The 17807-nt window shown below is 49.3% G+C and overlaps 1 protein-coding gene across 4 annotated transcripts in view; it reads left to right on the forward strand.

Moving 5' to 3' along the window:
* SEPTIN5 (septin 5) overlaps positions 1–17807 on the forward strand; it is a 58753-nt gene that overhangs the window by 18313 nt on the left and 22633 nt on the right. The window contains exon 1 of one of the 4 annotated variants that reach the window (XM_053279304.1): positions 13986–14204. The exons of 1 other annotated variant lie outside the window; for it this stretch is intronic. In XM_053279304.1, the coding sequence (XP_053135279.1) occupies positions 14115–14204 (90 nt within the window). In that variant the 5' untranslated portion in view covers positions 13986–14114. Of the gene's footprint in view, positions 1–13985; positions 14330–14769; positions 14829–17807 lie in introns of those variants that run through there. 2 more of the 4 variants (XM_053279306.1, XM_053279308.1) reach the window with 2 other exon arrangements.

Raw genomic sequence — 17807 nt, forward strand, 5'->3', positions numbered from 1 at the left:
TCATGCTTGCTACTACAAGACAAGAGCCACTTAATGGTGCAGCAGAGAAATGGCTTGATTAGCAAGCCAGAGGTTGCCGGTTCGAATCCCCACTGGTATGTTCCCCAGACTGTGGGAAGCACCTGTATCAGGCAGCAGCGATATAGGAAGCTGCTGAAAGGCATCATCTCATTCTGCGCGGGAGGAGGCAATGGGAAACCCCTCCTGTATACTACCCACGAAAATCACATGGCTCTGTGGTCACCAGGAGTCGACAGCGACTCGACGGGACACTTTGCCTTGACTACAAGGCCAGCTCTCCTGACTGCCCAGAAACAGCAGTGTCAGGAACATGAGGCGGAGATGTTTTACAGACAGATAAAGGAGGACAGCAAGTGGGTAGCTGGGCAGGCGACGGGGACGGGAGGGCACCTGCTCAGTGGCCCCCCCACCCGTTTGGACCACAGTGCTCACGTCCGCTCAGAGAAGAAGCTATTGACTCAAAAAAAGGCTGCCTCCAAATGGAGGGGTCACATGGTGGCCAGGAGTCCCGCCCCTTTCTGGATCTCAGGGCAGCCCTGATCCCAAAGCAGGTGCCTGAGCTGGATCTCCCCCTTTTCCTGAGCAAGCCCCTTGGGAAGGACCCCTAAGTCCACACGAAGGTACTGGTTTTCCAGACTTCCTGTCGGCGGCACTAACAAAATTGGCCAAGGCCCCTTTAAAGGACAAGTCCTTCCTTAGCGAAGGGGTGAGGCCCACCCACTCCACTTGGGCAGCAGCCACATTAGGCCACCAGTCAGTTCCAGGCATTCACTGGAGCAACATCCTTCTTGCGCCGAGCTCTCCTGCTTGGAGCTATCCAAGGTCCTGAGCACTAAAGCACTATGCAGGACAGAGCCTGCTCGTTCTCACACTGCGTTTGCCCAGGTTCTTAACTTTGGGTCCCCAGATGTTGTTAGGACTATAGCTCCCATCCGTTGTATATGTGAATATGTGAATCAAGCCCACAGCAAGCGATGGAGAATGCGACGGATATTTCAACCCAAGTGCCCAAAGTGTTTTGCATAGATATAAATATAAATAAACAGCTCCCTGTCCCCAAAGGGCTCACAATTTTAAAAAGAAACTTAAGACAGACACCAGCAACAGCCCCTGGAGGGGTGCTGTGCTGGGGATGGATAGGGCCAGTTGCTCTCCCCCTGCTCAATAAAGAGAATAACTACTTTTTAAAGATGCCTCTTTGCTCGGCAGAGGGAAGGTAAAGTGCCATCTCCCGCACAGTATGAGACGATGCCTTTCAGCATCTTCCTAGATCGCTGCTGCCCGATAGAGGTGTTTCCCATCGTCTGGGAAACATACCAGTGGGCATTCGAACCAGCAACCTCTTGCTCCCTAGGCAAGTTACTTCCCCGCTGCGCCATTAAGTGGCCCAGCAGGCGTGGGCCACTTAATATGAGGGGAATGTGGCTCGCAAAGGGATTCTTGGTGTGCCAATAAGGCTTTTCCCATCACGTCCCCCCTTCTGTATCTTTGACATGTTGGAGAGTGTAACTATATTCCGATCAGGTTTTGTTTATTCCATAATACAAAGAACTCTGCAAGTTTTTCAACACAAGGCCCCCAAGAGGCCAGCATTTCCCCCCGTAAATGTTATTGTCTGGAAAATGATTTTGTTGGAAATTATATTTTCCCCCAAACAGTATGTAATGGGTGTTGAGTCACAGGAAGGAAATCTACAGTGTGGGGCGAAAGAAGAGTACTTAAAAAGTCCCCCCACCCTCATAGGACCATGATTTTTAATGAGAAACTTTCTTCTTTTTGTGGCGACGCCTGGTGTATTTTATGGGAGGCATGGAAGTGCTTGCTGTGAAAACCGATGAGTCATGTTATGTGAAAACTGATGAGTCATATGAGGATTCCAGGCTCTTGAGGCTGTGGTGAAGTCCATCTTCTCACAGCACATAATTTGGAAATTGCTGAACCTCAGAAGACTCCTACTGAATTGGACTCGGGGCCCGTTTAGTCTAGCATCCTCTTTCCCACGGTGCATAGCCAGATGTTTCCAGCAAGCCCCCAATCAGGACATGAAGACAGCAGCTTCCACTGTTCCCCTTCTCCCCAAAGCTCAATGACATACTTCCTCTGAACCTGGAGATCCCATTTAACCACGATGGCTAAAATGGCCATTCTAGACAAATCCTGCTCCATAAATTTGCCTGATCCCCTTTCTAGCACAAGCTTGGGAATCCCTGCTCTAGTCTCTCTAGCCAGTGGCCATCACCATATCCTGTGGCCGTGAGTTCCACAGATATGCATTGTGTGAAGTGCTTTCTTTTGCCTGTCCCCGATCTACAGTCCATCGGTCTCATGGAGTGGGCCTATCCCCTATTTTATTAATTTGTTTGTAGAGCATCTAAAAGTGCACTGGGTGTTATTTGATCAGTGAAACAGACCCTGAAATAAAATAAGTTTTATTTCTTTTCCCTTAGACCCCCCCCCACCGGTCTCAGATTACAAATAATCACTATCTACAGCCCCATCCCATGGGGAGAATGGAGTCGTAACTCAGTGGTAGAGTATCTGCTTTGCCTGTAGGAAAGTCCCAGGTTGAATCGGTGGCAGGGAGGGCTGGTAAAGGCTCCTGCCTGAAACCCTGGAGAGTGTAGACGCCACTGAGCTAGATGGAGCAAGGATCAGGGGAAGGACCATAGCTCAGTGGAAGAGCATCTGCTTGGCATGCAGAAGGTCCTAGGTTCAGTCCCTGGCAGCATCTCCAGGTAGGGCTGAGAAAGATTCCTGCCTGAAACCAAGGGTGTGGGGAAGGACTATACTGTCTTTCTGGGGAAGTAGACCATACTGAACTATAGGGACCAAAGTCTGACTCTGTAGATGACAGCTTCTTTGAGAAGGACCATAGTTCAATGGAAGAGCCTCTGCTTTGCCTGCAGGAGAGGAGAGCTGGTCTGGTGGTAGCAAGCATGACTTGTCCCCATAGCTAAGCAGGGTCTGCCCTGGTTGCATATGAATGGGAGACTTGATGTGTGAGCGCTGCAAGATATTCCCCTCAGGGGATGAAGCCGCTTTAGGAAGAGCAGAAGGTTCCAAGTTCCCTCCCTGGCAGCTTCTCCAAGATAGGGCTGAGAGAGATTCCTGCCTGCAACCTTGGAGAAGCCGCTGCCAGTCTGTGAAGACAATATTGAGCTTGATGGACCAAGGGTCTGACTCTGTAAAAGGCAGCTTCCTATGTTCCTGTGTAATGCTCCATGCCTCTCTTTGCTTGACTATTTAGGACACTCACAGATGGCTGTCCTTTCCTACAAAACAGTCAGTCCAAGATTGTCCTGTTACTCCAATAAGAATAGAAATACGATGAATATTTATATACCGCTTTTCAACAAAAAGTTCCCAAGGCCGTTTACATAGATAGAAATAGGCAAGTCAAGTCAAGTTTATTTACGGTCAAAGACCAGAATCCAAAACATGTGTACAAATAAGAATCAACAGTGCTTACAGTAGTTTGGTCTCAGCATAACAAATTAAAAAAGCAGAAAGAGACGCATTCTTAATGTTGGTTGGTTGTAGTCGCATCATAAGAAAGTGTTTGGACTATCTGGAAATGTTCTCCCCTTGTTTTAAAAAGAGCCGAATGGCTTGATGCTGTTTTGTGCACGTGGATTTCCTCACTAACGCTTCAGAGTTTGTAGTCTGGGGTGGGGGAAAGCTGGGTTCTGTATCTGTAGTCCACCCGGATGAGGGAGGAACTCTGGTCTTGTGGCAGCGAGCATGAATTGTCCCCTTTGCTAAGCAGGGCCCACCCTGGTTTGCATTTGAAGGGGAGATGACATGTGTGAGCACTGGAGAGCTGGGAGGAGAGCTGGTCTTGTGGTAGCAAGCATGACTTGTCCCCTTAGCTAAGCAGGGTCTGCCCTGGTTGCATCTGAATGGGAGACTAGAAGTGTGAGCATGGGAAGATATTCCCCTGAGGGGATAGAGCTGCTCTGAGAAGAGCGTCTATGTTCCATGTTCCCTCCCTGGCAGCATCTCCAAGTTAGGGCTGAGAGAGACTCCTGCCTGCAACCTTGGAGAAGCCGCTGCCAATCTGTGTAGACAATACTGAGCGAGATGGACCTATGTTCTGACTCGGTATATGGCAGCTTCCTGTGTTCCTATGTTCCACTGTAAGATATTCCCCCCACCCTTAGGGGATGGGCTGCTCTGGGAAGAGCATCTGCATGCAGAAGGTTCCAAGTTCCCTCCCTGGCAGCATCTCCAAGATAGGGCTGAGAGAGATTCCTGCCTGCAACCTTGGAGAAGCCGCTGCCAGCCTGTGTAGACAATACTGAGCTGGACGGACCAAGGGTCTGACTAGGTAGAAGGAAGCTTCCTATATTCCTGTGTTCCTTTGAACCATCTCAATCCTGCTACCACTCTTTGTTGGAAGAGAAACCATGAGCTTCTGAGACAAGTTTACTTGCCGAAGTCAAATTTGGACTGGCTTGAGCAATGTTATGAAATCCTCACCTTGGGCAATCCTTATCCATTGCAGCCTGAGCGGAGAAGCTGCTGAAAGGAGGAAGCTCCTTGCTCACTATTTTGGGTGTTGGTCTTGTGAGAAATACTGAGGTTATAGCATACTCAAGATTATTCGACACACATCACGCCCAAGATTGAAATGTCCAGAGAGCCAGCCTGCAAAGTCTTTCGGCCCTGAGATGTTGCAGTAACTCAAGTTTCACTTAAGTCTAGAACATGGGAAGCTGCCATACTGAGTCAGGCCATTGGTCCATCTGTCTCAGTATTGACTGCACTGACTGGCAGCAGCTTTCTAAATTTTCAAGCAGGAGTCTTTCCCGGGAGATGCCTGGGAGGCAACCTGGATGCAAGCAGCTGCTCTTCCAATGAGCTATCTTCCTTCCCCAAACCATGCTAGCTCAGTATTGTCTTTCTGACTGGCAATGGCTCTTTACCAGCCCTACCTTGAGACACTGTCAGGACTGAACTTGAGGCCTTCTGCATGCAAAGCAGACACTTGACCTCTGAGCTCAGACCCCATCCTCAAAGGTGTGGCATGCATGGGTCTCCTATCCATTGCTGGCCAATGACCAAAATAAAGACATCTATCTATCTATCTATCTATCTGGGTCTCCCATCCAGGCACTGGCCATCCCAAGACCTGCTTAGCTTCAGCACGGTGGCTGTATTCTGTGCCCTTAGACCGTGCTCGCAAGAAACCTGAGCTATTCCCAAGCATCAAGGTTCAGAAAGCCCATTCAGTGGCTCTTGGCAGCTTTGACACCGCTGGCATAGGAACAGGATCCTTGTCCCTCCAGACCAAATATTCTTCCCGCGGAGGTCGAGGGCAGCTTCAGCTGAGGGTGAGCCAGGTCTTTGACAGTCCTTGACAAATGCTTCAGAAAACCCATTCAGTGTCTCTGTGGCAGAAAATGGGGAGAGTGACATGCCAGAGGCCACTAGCAGAGTCAGTGCCAGAGATGACCTTTTAAAGCTGGCACCAGAACAGAAACCAGTGGGGAGCTTGGATTCAAAAGTGTGTTGAGAAGTGTGAGACAAATTTGAAAAGAAGCCCATCATCAGAGATCTTGTGGGGAGGGAACCGAGAGGTATTAGATTAGGCATTGAGGCTGAATCTGGCTGGCACCAGCCTTCGGAGGGCCTCCTGCAGGGTCTTTCAGCTTTGGGGTAACACAGAGCAGGGGGCGACACTGTCCAGCCATGACTGAGAGCTGAGGAAACCGTGAGCCCTTCCTCACGATCTGCGAGAAGGGCTCAAAGAGGCGATGGGAGGATGCGTCGAAAAGCTTATCTCCCCTGCAGACGATCCTTTTCTTGTTGCTGGGTGGCCGGATCTTCCATAATGCACTGCACAAGTGCGCAGTACATTATGCGGATCCCTCCTTCCCTCTTCAAAGCCAGCTGGGAGCCATGCAGTTTGCCAGCCCCAGCCGGGCCTGGCAGACGATCAGTAAAATGGAGGTAGGAGTGTTCCCTCTTTTAACCCCGTCCAAGCGGGTGGATCCAGAGGCGGGTTTGCTGCTGAGGCGCCACCAGGATCGGGCATGATCCCGGTGGTAGACACGCACAGGCACAAGCGGGCTGGACTCCCTTCGTCTGGTTTTGCCTGCACGTGTGAATAGCTTCACTGTCTCTTGCTCTCTGTTGGCCACGAAAAAGGGTTGGTTCTGTTGCAGGTGTTCGAGCCACTGTTGTCAGATACGAGGCACTCCTCTTTCAAAGGCAAGCAAGCCGTTGCTGTGGGAACGACAGTGCAGACCCAAAGACGTGCTCTGGTTGTGACAGTGGGGAGCATTTTGCCGCCTTGCTGGTGCCCCAGGTTTCTGCCGCCTGATGCATCTGCTTCACCAGGCCTCATAAAAGGGCCGCCCCTAAGAACTCAGTAAGGAAAGGCCCCTTGCTCCTGTCTCTGTGTCCCTTGCTGCTTTGTCAGGGCCTCGACTTCTGGCGTGCAGTATTAAGGATCTCAAGCGTACTGTTCAACTGATGGAGCATTCATTGGGGGAAAAAGAATTCGTTCATTCATCAAATAGCAACCTCCCTAATCGTGCCTGCACTTGACGGGTCAAATGGAGAGAAAGCACCTCCAGGCTCTTTGGTTTCCCTGAGCCAAGGATACGAGGACAAAAGAATGGCTTCTTCATCTCCTGCCACATTGGATATGAGAAGAGGATCAGCCTTTGTTCTGTGTATCTGGCCCTGCCGTGTGTGTGTGTGTGTGTGTGTCTTGTGACACTTTGCAGCTTTGATATCCCTGGCATGGGAACAGGATCCTTGTCACTCCAGACCAAATTTTCTTCCCGCGGAGGTCGAGGGCAGCTTCAGCTGAGGGTCTTTGACAGTCTTTGACAAACGCTTCAGAAAACCCATTCAGTGTCTCCGTGGCGGAAAATGGGGAGAGTGACATGCCAGAGGCCACTAGCAGAGTCAGTGCCGGAGATGACCTTAGAAGCTGGCACCAAAACAGAAACCAGTGGGGAGCTTGGGTTCAAAAGTGTGTTGAGAAACGTGAGTCGAATCTGCAAAGAGGCCCATCATCGGATATTTTGTGCGGAGGGAACTGAGAGGTATTAGATTGGGAGAACTGATGTGGAACAACCTAAACATGGGTAGCCTAATTTGTTTAAAGAAGATTATATACTAGCTGGGCCGGGCACAGAGCATCTGCACCTCTAGTTCTCGGCCCCTTGTTCTCAGCCCTCCCCCCTCCAAGGTTTTTTCCCCTCTGGCTGGATGCTTGGCCAACTGCTTTTTCCGGCTGCTGGCTGCCCCTACTGCCACTTTCTTCCCCCGCTGGCCCCTGACGCCGCTTTCTTCACTGCCCCCTGCTGCCTTCTCACTTTCCCTGGCACTCCTCTGTTGCCCGTCTGCCCTTTTCTGCCTGTTCGCTTCCCCGCCCCCCGGCAGCTCGCATGCGAACTCTCACGAGAGCTGCCACACATGAGGTTAGAGATGGGTACGCCTAAGAGAAATATACATATAGATATTTCTATATGTAGACATTCCTCTAGTTTCCTCTCCTCTACAATCAAGAACATTTTCCGACCAGTAACAGTTGCATTCCAACTGACCTTAACAATCACAGGCTCCTCCTCCCTGTCTGCATATGGAATCTTAACTGCCCAATCACTACGGTGCTTCTGCTCACAAACTCTCACGAGAGCTGCCACACACAGGATTAGCCATGGATACGCCTTAGAGAATTATATATATAGATGGATAGATATAATGCTTTGAGGACTTTGTTGTTGTTGAAAGGCATTAAATAAACTTTTAGATAATAATATATTGTAATGCACTGGCTCCCAACCTGTGGTCCTCCAGATGTTGCTAAATTACAACTCCCATCACCCCCAGCTACAGTTTATTGTGTTTGGGGATGATGGGAGTTGGAGTTCCTCAACATCTGGAGCTGGAGGGCCACAGGTTGGGAACCACTGTTGTAATGCCCTGAGGGGGATTTGAAAACTGTACTGATGGTTAAGCCCCTGTCTCCCATTGGCTGAGCTACCCTGATGTCACAGAGAGGTAGAGCAGACTGAAAGGACCGAAAAAGCAGGCGTTTTAGGAAAGGAGGAGAAGGCAGAGCTCTGAGAAGGCATCAGGCCGAGGAAATGTGGCTGGAAGAGGGAGTGGTTCAGAGGTAAAAGCCCTATCTTGCAATGGGACAAATTGTGGAAATGGACGTTGGACGTAACACCCCCCCCTCCCCGATTACCTGATGTGCCTTGAAATCCCCCACCCCCGAGTTACAGTACTACCTGCATATACTTCATAACCTTCTGGGTTTCCAAATCCTTGTGTGTAAATCTTTGTAGATATATCATGTACAAACAACCACTTTATATATAATTGTGCTTTGGCAACGTACTGTATGCTTTGGTAGTTTGTTGGTTCAATAAAAAAATCTTGTTCTATTAAAAAAATAAATAAATCTTGTCCTATCTTGGAGATGCCACCAGGGAGGGAACTTGGAACCTAGATGCTCTTCCCAGAGTGGCTCCATCCCTAGAGGGGAATCTCTTCCAGTGCTCACACTTCTAGTCTCCCATTTATATGCAACCAGGGCAGACCCTGCTTAGCTAAGGGGACAAGTCATGCTTGCTACCACAGGACCAGCTCTCCTCCTTAAAAAGAGAAGCACGAATGGAAAGCTTTGGCCATGTCACCATTTATTATTTGCAGATGGGACCCAGCGGCAGGAGGGGTGCCATTATATTCAGCCCTTGTCGGTTTTTGCTTTCTTCCCCCCCCCCCAACCTGGATACCAAAGCCACTTAATGGGGGAATGGGAAAATGCTTGACTAAGAAGCAGAAGGGTGCCGGTTCAAATCCCCGCTGAGGATGCTGAAAGGCATCATCTCAGACTGCGTGGGAGGAGGCAATGGTCACCCCCTCCTGTATGCTACCAAAAGAAAACCACGGGGCTCTGTGATCGCCAGGAGTCGACACCGACTCGATGGCACGCTTTGCCTTTAATCTGCTTTCCACCCAAGTTTGAATGTATAGACACTGCATGGCCACACCTTGATTTATTATGCATTGATTTTTATTTTATTTAAAATATTTCTATACCGCCCAAAACATGAGTCTCTGGGCAGTTTACAATTAAAATCATTTAAAACATTGACAAACGCTAGATGATGCTAGATGAAAATGAAAAACACGGCACTACCCAGAGGTTATTAGACGCGAAGCAATGATGAACAGCCCCTGGAATTGTATTGCATTTCTCTTGTTCCACGAAGGAGTCATGCAGAGCTCATTGTCTAGCTAATGGAAATAACCCTCCAATCTGCAGTCAACAGAAGGCGGCAGCAGCAACAGCCTGGACCATAGTCGAGTGCATCCCTCTAGTGGATGCACAGAATTCTGCAAAAATAGGCAGTATTAATCTATGCACAGGCTGTGTGTGTGAATGTGTGTGTGTGTGTGTGGGGGGATTCCTTGATGAGCAATTCTAAGACCTCAGCATGGTCTGGCGGATGCCATTTAAAAGTACCAAGACACCATTTTGGAGGCGTGAGAGCTTGTAATCAATGTCTGTGGCGGTTATTGTCTCATTTCCTCTGCCTTATCCAATTTCCTAGTCAGGAGATGATGTTGCAATCTTGCACAGATGGCAGTGTGCTACGGAGAAGGCACTCACTGTCTACGATCACAGGTTCTGAGATCTTGCATATACTTTCAGTCGAAGCAGATACAATCCTTTCCATACTGGAATAATGATACTGGAATAATGACACTCAAGACAACCAGTGTTTTCTCTGATTTTTTTCATCTGTGTGCGGAATGAGTTTTGTTCTGGGCAGGAGTGTCAAGGCAGTGTGCGTGCATCCAGAATTCAACCGAGCAGGATCTAAAATTAACTGAGTGGACGTCAGAAAATGTGTGAGCATGCGCACGCCTTAAAGGGAACCGTGAAGACAACCTGGAATCTTTGGTTTGGTTTAGTACAATGTCTGGTCAGAGTGTTGATAGCCGATTTGATTTTGGTGAATTTCTTTCCCTGCAGAAAATAGTGCTTCTGTTCATGGTAGATTGTAACCCTTGGTGTAAGTAAAATAAGTAAATAACTTTTTCTGCTTCCTCCATTTGATTCCCCCCCAGCCCCTGCGCTGAAGTGTTGACATCAAACATGCCTTGAAACCCATTTGCCTTTTGACCTAATGGTTGAATGCTGCAAGTTTTCAGCTGTTGCCCTCAGGACTGATTCTGACGTGCCCAAACTGACTTGGCCCAGCTCTGCCATACATTTGATGCGAGGGATTGCTTGTTCGAAAGATGTTGGTGCATCTGAAAAGATGCAAATGAAGAGACAGAAGCCCCACGGTGCTGTAAACAGGCTTATTTGAGCCCAATGGGTGTTGGCCGACGCCTTCTTCAGGGGCAAAATATTATCCAGTGTAATCCTGTTACAAAAACACTTCTTCAAAAACAGGTAACAATATCTTAGAGTGGCCAAAGCCAATGAAGCACATTTGCTGATATCTTCTAATGTGCCATGTTAGCTTTGTTGGCTCTAAGATATTGTTACCTGTTTTTGAAGAAGTGTTTTTATAACAGGGTAATATTTTGCCCCTGAAGGAGGCTTTGGCCAACATGTGTTGGGCTCAAATAAACCTGTTTACAGCACTGTGGGACTTCTGTCTCTTCATTTGCATCTGTATTTGGTGCTTCTCGTTTTAGTTCATCTGGTGCAGACAGCCTGTCTGTCTGTCCGTCTGTCTCTCTCTCTCTATTTCTCTAAGGCGTAAAGGTAAAGAGTGCTGTAGAGTCGGTGTTGACTCCTGGCACCCACGGAGTCCTGTGGTTGTCTTTGGTAGAATACAGGAGGGGTTGACCATGGCCTCCTCCCGCACAGTTTGAGATGATGCCTTTCAGCATCTTCCTATATCACGCTGCCCGATATAGGTACCCACAGGGATTTGAACCAGCAACCTCATGCTTGCTTGGTAGGCAAGTCATTTCCCTCGGTAGGCAAGTCATTTTCTCTCTGCCACTAGGTGGCCTCTAAGGCGTAAGGCGTACCCGTTGCTAATCCCATGCGTGGCAGCTTTCGAGAGTTCGCGGGTGAGCTCCTGGCCGGGGGAGAGGAAAGCCGCACCACCGGCGGACAGGCTTGCAGGAGAGGTGGGAAACAAAACGGTGGTGGAGGGTGGAAGAAAACAGTGGCGGTGGGTGGGCAGGTGGGGGAAAGAAAATGGAGGCAGTGGACGGGTGGGAAAAGGTGGTGGGCAGGGGGGAGAACTAGAGATGCATATGCTCTGTGCCCGACCCAGCTAGTACAAATTATTACATCTTTTATCCCAACTCTCCACATTCATGCTTACATAAGAACATAGGAGGTGTTAGACCAAGCCTACTCAACTTTGGCCCCCCAGCTGTTTTTGGACTACAACTCCCATAATCCCCAACCACAGTGGCCAATAGCCAGGGATTATGGGAGTCGTAGGCCAGCATCTGCCGGAGGGCCGGAATTGAGCAGGCCGGTGTTAGACCATCGGTGCATCTAGCTCGGTAGTGACTACCCAGACTGGCAGTGGTTCTCCAAAGTTTTAGGCAGGAGTCCCGCCCAGCCCTACCTGGAGATGCCAGTTATTGAACCTGGGGCCTTCTGCATGCAAAGCAGATGCTCTGCCACTGAGCGATGGCCTCATCCCTAAAGCTATGGCCTCATCCCTAAAGATGTCCCCATCCCTAAAGATGGCATACTTTGGTCTCCCATCCAGGCAAAAGCTTCAACAAGATAACTGTATCGTGTGCCCTTAGACCAGGCCTGCTCAGCTTCAGCCCTTCTGCAGATGTTGGCCTACAGTTCCCATAATCGCTGGCTATTGGCCACTGTGGCTGGGGATTATGGGAGTTGTAGTCCAAAAACAGCTGGGGGGCGCCTAAATTAAGCAGGCCTGCTCTAAGATGAAGCTATTTCTTTAAGAAGGGAATTGAGGTCCTGGTGGGTGAATCTCCACGACATGGGAGAACATTTTATGAAGGAGATGGTGGGAAGAGAGGAAGGTCCTTCTAATAATATCCTGGTCTTCTTAAATTTCTTATCAAAAGGCAAAAACGTAAAGCCCAAAGCAATGGCTTCATGTGTGATGGCTGGAAGTGAAGCAATAAGGAGGCAGCCCGAACCTCTTGGCGAATGGATGGATGGATTGATTAAGTGCCATTAAGTTGGTGTCGACTCCTAGCGACCACATCGAGAGATTCTCTCCAGGATGATCTGTCTTCAACTTGGCCTTTCAGGTTTCTCCGTGGCGCATTCATTGCTGTCGCCATCGAGTCCATCCGCCTTCCTGCTGGTCATCCTTTTCTTCTCTTTCCTTCAGCTTTTCCCAGCATTATGGACTTCTCAAGGGAGCTGGGTCTTCGCATAATGTGTCCAAAGTAGGATAGTTTGAGCTTGGTCATTTTGGCCTCGAGTGGAAATTCTGGATTGATCTGTTCTATGATCCATTGGTTTGTTTTCCTGGCTGTCCAGGGTCTCCTCAAAAGTCTTCTTGGCTATACCAGATTAGGTATGCCTCCTCTTGGCTATACCAGATGTTAATCCAGTTCCTAAACTACCTGCTCTCTCTGTAGCAGCGGATCGTATGCAGAATGTGTGTCCGTGCCCTAGTTACTTGTCATCTCTGACAAAAAAGGTTCCCGCCTCCCAAAAGGCAGACACTACCATAGAGTTCAGAAGATCCCAACCTCCGGGTCTCTTTCAAACTCACTTAAAGAAGTGAAACAAAATCTTTGTAATTCAAGGAAGCTGTTTGGGGCTGTGAATCAGGAGCGGCTAATCGTGATGTGATGCAACCAACAGCTGTCATGTGAAAGGGAGTTTCAGGCTCTTGGAACACTTCCCAGTTCCCCACTCTTTCCTACTTCTGAACAGCCCGCTCTAGTTCTATAAAAGTCTATTTTTAACGTCCGGAATGGTGTGGTGTCAGGAAAGCCAATTTGCTGGCATTCTGGTTTTCTGTTCTTCAGAGGCCTCCAACAGTCTCCATTCACATTTTCTCTCCAGTGGGAATTAAAAATTCAGTGTATGGTGTTCCTAGGGCCAAACTCCACATTATTTTGAAATGCATAGCGTGGCCCTTGCCTGCTGACTGAGCAAAGAGGCACCTTTTTAGAAGTGGCGATTCGCTTCTATTTAGCAGGGGGAGAGCAACTGGCCCTATCCATCCCTAGCACAGCATCCCTCTCTAGTGGCTGTTGCTGGTGTCTTATCTTATCTTTCTTTTTTAAGATGGTGAGCCCTTTGGGGACAGGGAGCCATCTTTATTTATTTATTATTGCTCTGTGTGAACCGCTTTGGGATCTTCTGTTGAAAAGCGGTATATAAGTATTCTCCACCGCTGCTGTCATCCCCATCTAGAAAAAAGAACAGGCGAGCTGCACACTGCCTGCACTTTTTGTTAAATAATCAATCAATCAATCAATCAATCACTCTAACCATTGCACTATACTACTGTACCCATCGTGTGTGTGTGTGTCTTTTAAATGTTTTGTTTTTTTAACTAATGTTTTACTTTCTGTTTTTATTCTGTTGTAAACAGCCCAGAGATGTAGGTTTTGGGCGGTATAAAAATATAATTAAGTATAATAAATAAATAAATAAATAAATAACTCGAACAAACAAACAAACAATAATAATAATAAAGGCCAGCTGCACAGATCTGAGCTGCAACCACCCTGTCATTAGAAACAAACAAACAAAAACAAACAAACAAACTTGCTCTAACCACTGCACCATACTGCCGTTCCCCTCCCGGGCAAAGACAGGCTGGCCGCACAGCCCTGAGCTGCAGTTTCCTTTGTCATCTTTTTGTTCCTTCTTTTCCCTTTCCCCCACTCTTGCCTGCTCCACCCTCTCCGAGGAAGACTGCAAGAGAAACCGAGGGGATTCTAGCCAGCTGGCTGTTGTGTATGCTCTCTGCCTTGCAGAAAGCCCTGGCCTCTGGGTGTGTGGTGTGTGTGTGTGGTGTGTGTGGGCGGGGGTGGCTGCCTTCTGGGTTTAGTCAAAGCTGGGAGGGCCTGCATGGGCTGGGCTTCCTCTTTTTTTGGCCCAGGGTGACTCCCGGTCTGGCCTGCCGTTGGTTATTATGGATTCAATCATTATTCAGGAGCGATTAGTGGAGCGGTTGCTTTCTCCCAGGACACAGACCCAGAGAAGCCACTCAGTGAAGCTGAAGGTACCAGGGTATATTTATAGTAAGATCCCAGCCGGAGAGCGGGAGGGGGTGAGAGCATGGTGCCCGAGGAGAAGCAGTTAGCCCCAGAAGAGACCCCCGGAGGGCAGAGGAGCAGAAGCAAGCTGGTAAGGAGGCTGCCGCCGAGGCCGGGGCCGGGAGGGGGCAGCGGATGAGGGACAAGGGAGGGGAGGCTATAAAAAGGCCAGGGACAACAGGCCAGCCGGTTCCAGTGCCCTTGATCCAGCTGACGGCTTCCCTGCTGCTCCGATGTGGATAGGTGGGCAGGGAGGGGGGAAGACACCGTTGCCGCAAGAGCGGGGTCAGTAGGTGGTCCCTGGGGTCTCCCGGAATCAGCCTCCATCTCCGAGTGACTCTGTTGAGAAAAGGAAATGGGGGAAAGGATATTGCGGAGGGAAAAGGTCTCTGAGAATCGCTTCAGGCAGAGCTGATTCCTATTCGCTTTGAAAGGGGGGGTCTGATTTCATCAGCCTGTGTATGAATGAGTGTATGGGTGGGAGGGTGGGTGGGAGGGGGGCTTCTTGGTTTCTCCCCCTCTCTCTTTCTGGGGGATCTTGACCGGTGACTTCTTCCACACTGTGGCCGGCAGCAGAGAGGGTGCAGATGGTGAGTTGCCAAAGGGGATGGCGGTGCCTTTCTGACCCAGTTGGGGTATTTTTGGGTCGCTTGATTCCCGTTGCGCCGAATGACAAACACCGGCGTTAATCCGCGGCAAGGAGGGAAGCAGGACGTGCATCATTTGGCTGGCTGTCGTTTTGCTTGGGGCGGGGGGAATTGGGCTGGAAGACAAAGACGTTCCCATGTGTTCTGCCCACCTTTCTTTCGGACGCCAGTTCCAGGCGGCTTGGGCAGGGGATTGGTCCCAGGGGGGTGGACACAGCCACAAAAGACCCTCTTAAAAAGACAGATGGCAGACAGCTAGAATTTGCACGGGGTCTTGCCTTGGTCTGTCTTCTTGGTCTGTCTTCCAAAGCCTTTATAAATAAGGAAGAAGCAGAAAGCGGTGGACGGGGGAGTACAGGCCCTTAATTCCCTCCCACAATTCAACCCTGGAGAAGCCCCTGCCCGTCTGTGTAGACAATATTGATCTAGATGGCCCTATGGTCTGACTCAGTAGAGGGCAGCTTCCTACGTCCCTAAGCAGCATCACTGCTGGAGATTCCATTTCATAGACATTGCTGTTGCATGTCCCAGAGTGCATGGGCCGTATCGTATCCTTTTGTAATCCTCACGACAAACCTGCCAGGTAGGTCTGAATTGTGAGCCCCAGATTGTCACGGCAGGGGGTGGACCGGGCTGAGAGAGCAAGGGCTTGCCTTGAGAGCGCAGGCGAGATTCGAACAAGGGTCTTCCTGTACCAGCCTCTTAGCAACTCTGCTAGACTACTCTCTGGTATTGGCTATGCCAAAGAACAATCATTTGCCAAACAACTAAAGGCCATTGTGGCTGGGGATGATGGGAGTTGTAGTGTGACGAAGTTTGAGAACCCCCTGGCTTATGTTTAACGATAGGAGAGCTGGTCTTGTGGTAGCAAGCATGAATGGTCCCAGGGGTGTAGCTAGGGGAGAGGGGGCCCGTGTTCACTCCTCTCCCCAGCAGCCCCTCGGAGTGAGGAAGATAATAAAGAAAATAGGGATGGATGGAGCGGTGGGGGGGGGGGCCCTCAGAAGCTTGGGGGCCTGAGTTCTTTGAACTCATCTGCTCAACTATAGCTACACCCATTTATTGTCCCCTTTGCCAAGCATTTAATTGTAAGGTGAAGTTTGCTGTCAAGTCGATTTCAACTCCTGGTGCCCACAAAGCCCTGTGGTTGTCTTTGGTAGAATACAGGAGGGGCTGACCATGGCCTCGTCCTGTGCAATATGAGATGATGCCTTTCAGCATTTTCCTAGATCGCTGCTGCCCGATACAAGACACATACCAGCGGAGATTCGAACCAGCAACCTCTTGCTCTCTAGGCAAGTCATTTTCCCGCTGCGCCATTAGGTGGCTTAAAGTTGTGCCATCGAGTCGGTATCGACTCGTGGTGACCACAGAGCCCTGTGGTTGTCTTTGGTAGAATAAAAGAGGGGATTACCATGGCCTCCTCCCGCGCAGTATGAGATGATGTCTTTCATCAGCTTCCTCTATCGCTGCTGCCTGTAAGACTACATGTAAGATATTCCCCACAGGGGATGGGGCCGCTCTGGGAAGAGCACCTGCCTGCCTGCTTTCATGCATGGGGAAGGTCCCAAATTCCCTCCCTGCCAGCATCTCCAAGACAGGGCTGAGAGAGACTCCTGCCTGCAACCTGGGAGAAGCCGCTGCCAGTCTGTGAAGACAATACTGAGCTAGACAGACCAATGGTCTGACTCAGTATATGGCAGCTTCTTACTCCTGTAACCCACTTTCCTGATTTTGGGTTTGTGTTTTTTTAAAGGTGGTTTTCTTTAAGGTGAACGTGTCCATTTGCAAATGGGTGCCGGATAGCCCCTTTGTAATTTTCCTTCGGCGTCCTTAGCTATGCGTTCATGTGACCCAGATCTGGCATCATGTCCGCCTGAGAGAGATTGGCCAGAAAAAAGAAGACAGTGTGAGCAAAAGGAGCCAAGGGGCTTTTCCTGGGAAAGATCTTCCTGCCTGCATCTTGTGCCTAAGAATGCCCAGGGGGAAGCACGCTAATGTCAAACTAGAAATGCTCAACTGGAACATACGACTATGCTCTTCTCCTTCTCAGAGAGCAGCTTATGAGAACAGGCCGTTGCAAAAACTGTAAGGATGGATCTCTAACGACAATCCATTTCTGTCGTGATGCTGGATCCAGAGTCGCCTGAATCCAGGATTGTGACTAAGTGAGGACTGGATTTGTGCCGTCATGTTTTTGAAGTTTGCCAGATTCATCGCCAATATTACGATCACCTGTTCTTTATAAGAAAACCATGGATGTGCTTTCCATGAGAGGATTTACAGTTTGATGTTTGGGTTCTCCCCGTCGGCATTTTGACATTGTCCTTTTTACTCCCTTTGTTTTCCTCCTCCTTTGTTTCATGGATGTCTTTGTGCCCTTTTACAGGCTCTTTTACTGATGCCTTTACATTAGAACAGCCCTGCTGGATCAGGCCCAAGGCCCATCTAGTCCACCATCCTGTTCCACACAGTGCCCCATCAGATGCCTCAGAGAAGCCCACAGGCAAGAGGTGAAGGCAAGCCCTCTCTCCTGCTGTTGCTCCCCTGCAACTGGTACTCAGAGGTGGCCTGTAGCCCTCCGACTAGTAGCCATTGATAGACCTCTCGTCCATGAAGTTATCTAAACCCCTCTTAAAGCCGTCCAGGTTGTTGGCGGTCACCACGTCTTGTGGCAGAGAATTCCATAAGTTGATTGTGCATTGGGTGAAAAAGTATTTCCATTTGTTGGTCCTAAATTTCCTGGCATGACCCCTGGTTCTAGTGTTATATGAGAGGGAGAAGAATTTCTCTCTATCTACTTTCTCCACACCATGCATGATTTTATAGACCTCTCTCATGTCTCCCCGCAGTTGTCTTTTTTCTAAACTCAAAAGCCCCAGGTGTTGTAGCCTTGTCTCATAAGGAAGGTGCTCTACATCT

Source organism: Hemicordylus capensis, chromosome 15, assembly GCF_027244095.1.
Source record: "Hemicordylus capensis ecotype Gifberg chromosome 15, rHemCap1.1.pri, whole genome shotgun sequence".
NCBI classification, from domain to species: domain Eukaryota; kingdom Metazoa; phylum Chordata; class Lepidosauria; order Squamata; family Cordylidae; genus Hemicordylus; species Hemicordylus capensis.